General features: G+C 38.6%; 1 protein-coding gene across 1 annotated transcript in view; it reads right to left on the minus strand.

Annotated features, from left to right (window-relative positions):
• LOC145411543 (uncharacterized) overlaps nucleotides 1-6,507 on the minus strand; it is a 39,834-nt gene extending 33,327 nt beyond the window's left edge. The window contains exons 1-3 of the mRNA XM_080281554.1: nucleotides 6,382-6,507; nucleotides 6,151-6,284; nucleotides 5,738-5,922 (exon numbers count right to left, since the gene is read on the minus strand). Coding sequence (XP_080137680.1) covers nucleotides 5,738-5,922; nucleotides 6,151-6,284; nucleotides 6,382-6,507 — 445 coding nt within the window. The remainder of the gene's footprint in view (nucleotides 1-5,737; nucleotides 5,923-6,150; nucleotides 6,285-6,381) is intronic.
• Nucleotides 6,508-6,737: the final 230 nt, after the last annotated feature.

Consider the following 6,737-nt stretch of genomic DNA (forward strand, 5'->3'; position numbering starts at 1 on the left):
TCTCTCTCTCTCTCTCTCGTCAATGTAACAGATAGTTCTGATGACGAAGAAGATTATGATTAAAGATCAGAGAGAGGATTAGGCCTACAGGGGAAACCTCTTAAAAATAAAACGCGCCTAGACTTTTACCTCATAAGTGGTGTGGAAAAAAAATTGAAAATTAATAACAAATATATACAATATATATATATATATATATATATATATATATATATATATATATATATATATATATATATATAATAAATAGAGAGAGAGAGAGAGAGAGAGCGAGAAACAGGTGTGATGGGGGTAGGTAGGGAGACAGAGTGATAATCCGATAATTGGTGGTCAAATTGGCAACGTCGCACTCGGGGGAATTCCAACTTCTGCCACACCTTGAACGGACTTCTTGCTGCGAAAGGACCATAGTACAAATGCAACTGCTACTACTACTACTACCACGCTTGCCACACACATAACTCCTCCCGCGGAATCACAGTTTTCAACTCACACTTCTCAAGCATGAGGTACGATTCGTCCTATCTACCACTCTTCCTCCAAGTTGACCCAAAGGCATATCATTATCATTATCATTTTCATAATCACCATCATCATCATCATCGATATCATCATCATCATCATTTTCATCACCCTTTTCTTTATCCTCCTCCTCCTCATCACCATCATCATCATCATCATCATCATCCCTCATCTCCTCCTTCTCCTCCTCCTCCTCCTCCTCCTCCTCATCCTCCTCATCATCATCATCGAAATATTGTCCAAATGGTCTAAAACTTGGCAAATGGAATTTAACGTTGAAAAATGCAAAGTACTTAACGTAGGCAAGACCATTGGAGACACTAAATACAGCACAGATAAGAAAGAAATTTGCAAATCGGAATACGAGAGGGATCTAGGAGTTATGGTTAGTAACGACCTTAAACCAAGGCAACAGTGTAATAATGCGAGAAATAAAGCAAATAGGGTCCTAGGATTTATTTCGAGAAGCGTGAGCAAAAGATCATCAAAAATAATACTGAAACTTTATATAGCATTAGTAAGGCCACATTTAGACTAAGCAGTACAATTTTGGTGTCCTTACTATAGAATTTATATTAATTCGTTAGAAAATAGTAATAGCGATCATGAAGAAATTAAGTTCAAATTTATTTGGGATGTCTGTTCCACTGAAAAAAAAATACACCGTTCCTAATTCTCGTCTAGGAAATTTCGATGGCTTAAGAGCTTATTTTCGAACCGTATTCCACAGGGAGATTAGCTATTTGAGGGAATGCCAGGTCAGTGGGGAACCCCAGGTCATAGGTGAAGGGCAGGAAACACGTGGGAATGTCAATCAGGTGTCTGTGAGGAGGGAGGTGGTAGATGGGAATGTAGTCCAGGAGACGGAAATTAACTCAGCTCCAGTACCAGGCAAACGTTTGACCAGTGAGAAATATAACGAGTTAATAAATATAATACACGAAGGCCAGGATAGATATATCCCATCAAAACCGTTTAGAACCAATAATTCAGAACCAAGATGGTTAAACAATAGATTAAAATCTCTCACACGCCAAAGGAAAGGAATATAAAGAAAAATAAAACGTGGAGAGGAGCACTTACGTAACCGGTACACGAGTTTAAATAGAGAAGTAAAGAGGGAGATAAGAAAAGCAAAGAGAAGTTATGAAATTAAGGTTGCTAGTGAATCAAAATAAAACCCAAAAGGGTTTTTATCAAATGTACCGTACGAAAAATAAAGATAGGATAGGACCACTCAGAACAGAATCAGGTGATATTACCAGTGAAGATAAAGAAATGTGCTCCATCCTAAATAATTATTTCTTATCGGTATTCACCAACGAAAATCTAGACCTGGTCCCTCAACCAGCAAATATTTACGATGAAAATACGGAAAATATTCTTAATAAAATAACCATTAGTAAGGAGGACGTATTGAAAGAAATTAATAAGTTAAAACCTCAAAAATCGCCAGGTCCTGAATATATATATGCAAAAATTATAAAAGAAACCAAAGAAGAATTATGTCAGCCACTTTTAACATTATTTAATGACTTTAAGTTCAGAAGTTCCAGAGGTTTCGAAGACAGCAAACGTAGTGCCAATCTTTAAAAAGGGTGATAAATAAGCTGCTTCGAATTATCATCCAATAATTCTAACGTCAATAGTAGGAAAAATGATAGAGTCAATTTTGGCAAATAAGATTAGAGAACACTTAGAATGATTTAATCTTATAAATGAAAGTCAGCACGGATTCAGGCAAGGACGATCCTGCCTCACAAACTTGTTGTCATTCTACTCGGAGATCAACGAGGCAGTAGACAGCGATAAAGCGTACGATGTTATTTATCTGGACTTTAGTAAAGCTTTTGACAGGGTCCGACACGAAAGGTTAGTTAGAAAGGTTCGAGCACACGGTATAGACGGCGATATCTTAAAATGGATAGAATCCTGACTGAAAGGACGAAAGCAGAGAGTATTAATAAATGGAACTAAGTCGGACTGGGGACTAGTAACTATTGGTGTACCACAGGGTTCAGTACTCGGTCCCTTATTATTTATTATATATATAAATGATCTAGACTTAGGAGTCAATAGCAGCATCAGCAAATTTGCCGACGATACAAAAATAGGGCGTATCATTAACTCGACTGACGATTGCCATAACTTACAAAAAGACCTCGATACATTGTCCAAATGGTCTAAAACTTGGCAAATGGATTTTAACGTTGAAAAATATAAAGTACTGAACGTAGGCAAGACCATTGGAGACACTATATACAGCTTAAATAACAATGAAATTAGCATATCGGAATGCGAGAGATATCTAGGAGGTATGGTTAGTAACGACCTTAAACCAAGGAAACATGTATTAATGCGAGAAATAAAGAAAATAGGGTCCTAGGATTTATTTCGAGAAGCGTGAGCAATAGATCATCAAAAGTAATACTGAAATTTGATCTTGCATTAGTAAGGCCACATTTAGACTACGCAGTACAATTTTGGTGTCCTTGCTATAGAATGGATATTAATTCGTTAGAAAATGAACAGAGAAGAATGACAAAAATGATACATGACGTCCGGAATCTGTCATATGAAGATAGACTGAAAAGACTAAGTCTGCATTCGCTAGAGAGGCGTATAGTAAGGGGAAACTTAATTGAGGTGTTTAAGTGGATGAATGGTATAAACAAGGGAGATATTAGCAAGGTATTTAAAGTGAGCATACAGGATAGAACTAGAAATAATGGTTTCAAACTAGAAAAATTATGTTTCAATAAGGAAATAGGTAGAAATTGATTTGGTAATAGAGTAGTAGACGAATGGAATAAGCTACCTAGTAAAGTAATTGCTGCCTCTTCCATTGAGAGTTTCAAGCATAGGCTAGATAAGCATATGACAAATAAGGGGTGGATGTAGAAAAAAGTAAATCTTATAACCAATACTAATTCATAATTTTTACTTTTCAGGTTACACTCTGATAGTTTCTATTCTCCTTTCACACTTTCCTGTAAAATGTCCACGCCAGTTTTTCTATAGTGCGTGGTGTTCTTTCTGACTTTTTCATGCCGGCTTCGGCTGCAGGGTTTGGAGGGCGGGGGAGACCCTTCTTCTTTGCTCTCCTTATCTCATTCTAGTAGTTCAATTACTCTTCTAGTAGCTGCCTAGCATGGGCCAACCGGCCTACTGCAGTTATCCTCTCTTCTTATGTTCTTATGTTCATCCTCTTCATTATTATGTTTTTCGCCTAAGGATGAGATGAAGTAGGATGAAGAAAATAATATACTTAAAAAGATGAAAAATAACAATCCAATAAATAAATATATATACAAATGTATAAATAGATAAATAGGAGTAGACATTTACTTTTCAAAATTTATCTTAGTTTCTCAAAAAGAACAAGTTTTCTCTAGCTTCGAATCCGTCTTCAATAATTTTTGTGAATGTATGTATGTATGTATGTATGTATATATGTATGTTTGTATGCATGTATGTATGTATGTGTGTTTACGTATGTATGTGTACCGACGCAGGTGTATATGTATGTATGTGTATGTAGGTGCATGTATATTTATGTTTATGTATGTGCATGTATATGTGTGTGTACGTAAGTATGTGCATGTTCTGTACGTATGTATTTATATATCTTTGTATGTATGTGTCTTTGTAGCCTATGTTTGTGCATTTGTTTATGTGTACTGCTATGCTTTCATGTGTATGTGCATATGTATGTGTATGTATGTAAGCACGCTGTGTCTGTGTGTATGAGTGAATGTCTATGTAAATATAAACGTGTATGTGTGTTTTTGTGTATGTACTGTATGTGTACTACTGTGGATGTATATGTGTTTATTTTATGTATGTGTATGTGCATGTTTGTATGTGTGTATGTGCATGTATGTGTGTATGTGCATATGTGTATTTGAGTTTATTTACATGTCTGTATGTGTGTATGTGCATATGTGTATGTATGTGCATATGTGCATGTGTGAATGTGCTTGTGTGTATGTGTGTGTGTAAGTGCATGTATGTATGCCAGTCCAATTCTAAATCTAATACTAAGCAGTTAAAAAAAAAAAGCAAACCAAAGCAACAACAAAATCCTAACAAAAGCAACGACAATCACCATAACTCAGCCAAACAAACAAATACATCTATCAGCTCTAAATTTATCTATCGTAGCTCAGGTGTGGAGAACCTTAAATTGCTTCACTAATTACACAGGTGAGATAAACACAGGTAAAGTAAAAACAGTAAAGTGGATTTATTGAAGGACAAGATCAACAAAAGAGGATGGACGGCAAAAACTCCTCTTTGGGTACACACACAACACACACACACACACACACACACACACACACACACACACACACACACACACACATACAGATAGACAGACAGACAGACAGACAGACAGACAGACAGACAGACACACACACACACACACACACACACACACACACTCAGTAATGCTTATAACAAGACGTATCCTGTTTCTCCAGGAATTTGACTTCTATGCCCAAGGAGATAAGGGTGGTTTTCGCCTCCCCGATGACGTGGTAGGGGGGGTGGGGGCTCCGGGTCAGAATCCTTACTCTTCCTGTTGAGATGAGGTTAGGTTAGGTTAGATTGGGTTGGTTTGGGTTGGTTTGGGTAGACTGAGTTTGATTTAGTTAAGTTTGGGTCTGACTTCTCCCCTGCCCTAACAACCATTCACTGCTCTCTCCTTAGCCTACCCTACCCTAGCCTACCCCTATCCTGCCTTACACTGACCTACTCAACCCTAGCTTTCCATCCCCTACCCTATCCAATTTTCTCCCTCCCAATCCTTCCCTTACACACACACATCCCTTCAACCATTCCCCTACCCTACCCTGCCATTTCTTCTTCTTTCCTCCCTTCCCTTACCTTTCTCTTCCCATTCCTTCGTCTCTTACATCCTCTCCCTATTTCCCGTTCTCTTCCCTCCCATAGCTTACTATAACCAACTCACTATACGCATTTCACTCTAACTTGGCCCAGATTTTCGTCCATCAGTTTATTTCACGTAGCTCGGTGACGGAAGACGACAATGCTATGATTCAACATCGTATAGCACTTCAATATAACTCCATTGCAACAACTCAGCATTCAAGACGGAGTGAAGTGAATATTAGTTCAAGTAATCGAATAGCATCCACGTCAATAACTATAAAAAATAAAAATATAAAGCAAGAATAACGAATAGACTCACTAGTATGTCCGATGGGTTGAGGGACACAGGCATACAGGAGTGTCCACGAGTCGTAATCGGTGGCTAATACTTGATTCTGGTACTCTTGGTCAGGCATTCCATGAAGGGTGTAAGTCAGGAAGTTGGGGGCAGAGTAGGGCCTCTTAGCAGTCACGTCTGCGGTAAGGACTGCGGGGCGGTTCAGCCTGGGAGGATCAGGGCTTGGAGTTATCTTTTTGGTTTACACACACACACACACACACACACACACACGCAAACACACACACACACACACACACACACACACACACACACACACACATGAATAAAAATGAGAAAGTTTGGTTCATATATTATTTGCGAGGAATTATATCTGTTTTTGCTTCACACACACACACACACACACACACACACACACACACACACCTACTTACAAAATGTCCCAAAACTCGGTTCTGACAGATATATTGCCCGTCTTGTAGTCCTTGATGAAAGTGTAACTCCAGCACCGTCCCACCTCTTGGTACCCGACGAAATACCTCTCCTGCTCGAACCATCTCCCCAGATACTGAAGGAGACGTAGGTATAGGTAAGTACTGAAGAAAGCCAAGAAGTCCGTAGGTACTGTCATCATCATCATCATCATCATCATCATCATTACTCACCCTCTCCCAGTCGAAGTCCTTCATAATGGGTGTTATAGGACAGTCGCCCCTGAAGTACACTTGCCCCTTCACTCCCATCATCATCATCATGATCATGATCATCATCATCGTCGTCGTCACGCCCATCTTGACAAATCTAAACCTGATTGGTGAAGAAATCAGGACCATTAAACCAGACTCAGCATAAATCGCAATGAAAAAGGCGTTACGAAACCTGTTAATCTTACCGTATTTAGGTCCGAAGGTTATAAAAAGTTAACACAGGGAAGGTTACATAGATGAATTTGTCAACTGTGGTAGTGTGAGGTTACATGTGGTTTGGGTGTGTGTGTGTGTGTGTTTGTGTGTGCGTGCGT

This window comes from Coenobita brevimanus, chromosome 90 (assembly GCF_032717465.1).
Source record: "Coenobita brevimanus isolate Jiangsu-jjx chromosome 90, ASM3271746v2, whole genome shotgun sequence".
Classification (NCBI taxonomy): domain Eukaryota; kingdom Metazoa; phylum Arthropoda; class Malacostraca; order Decapoda; family Coenobitidae; genus Coenobita; species Coenobita brevimanus.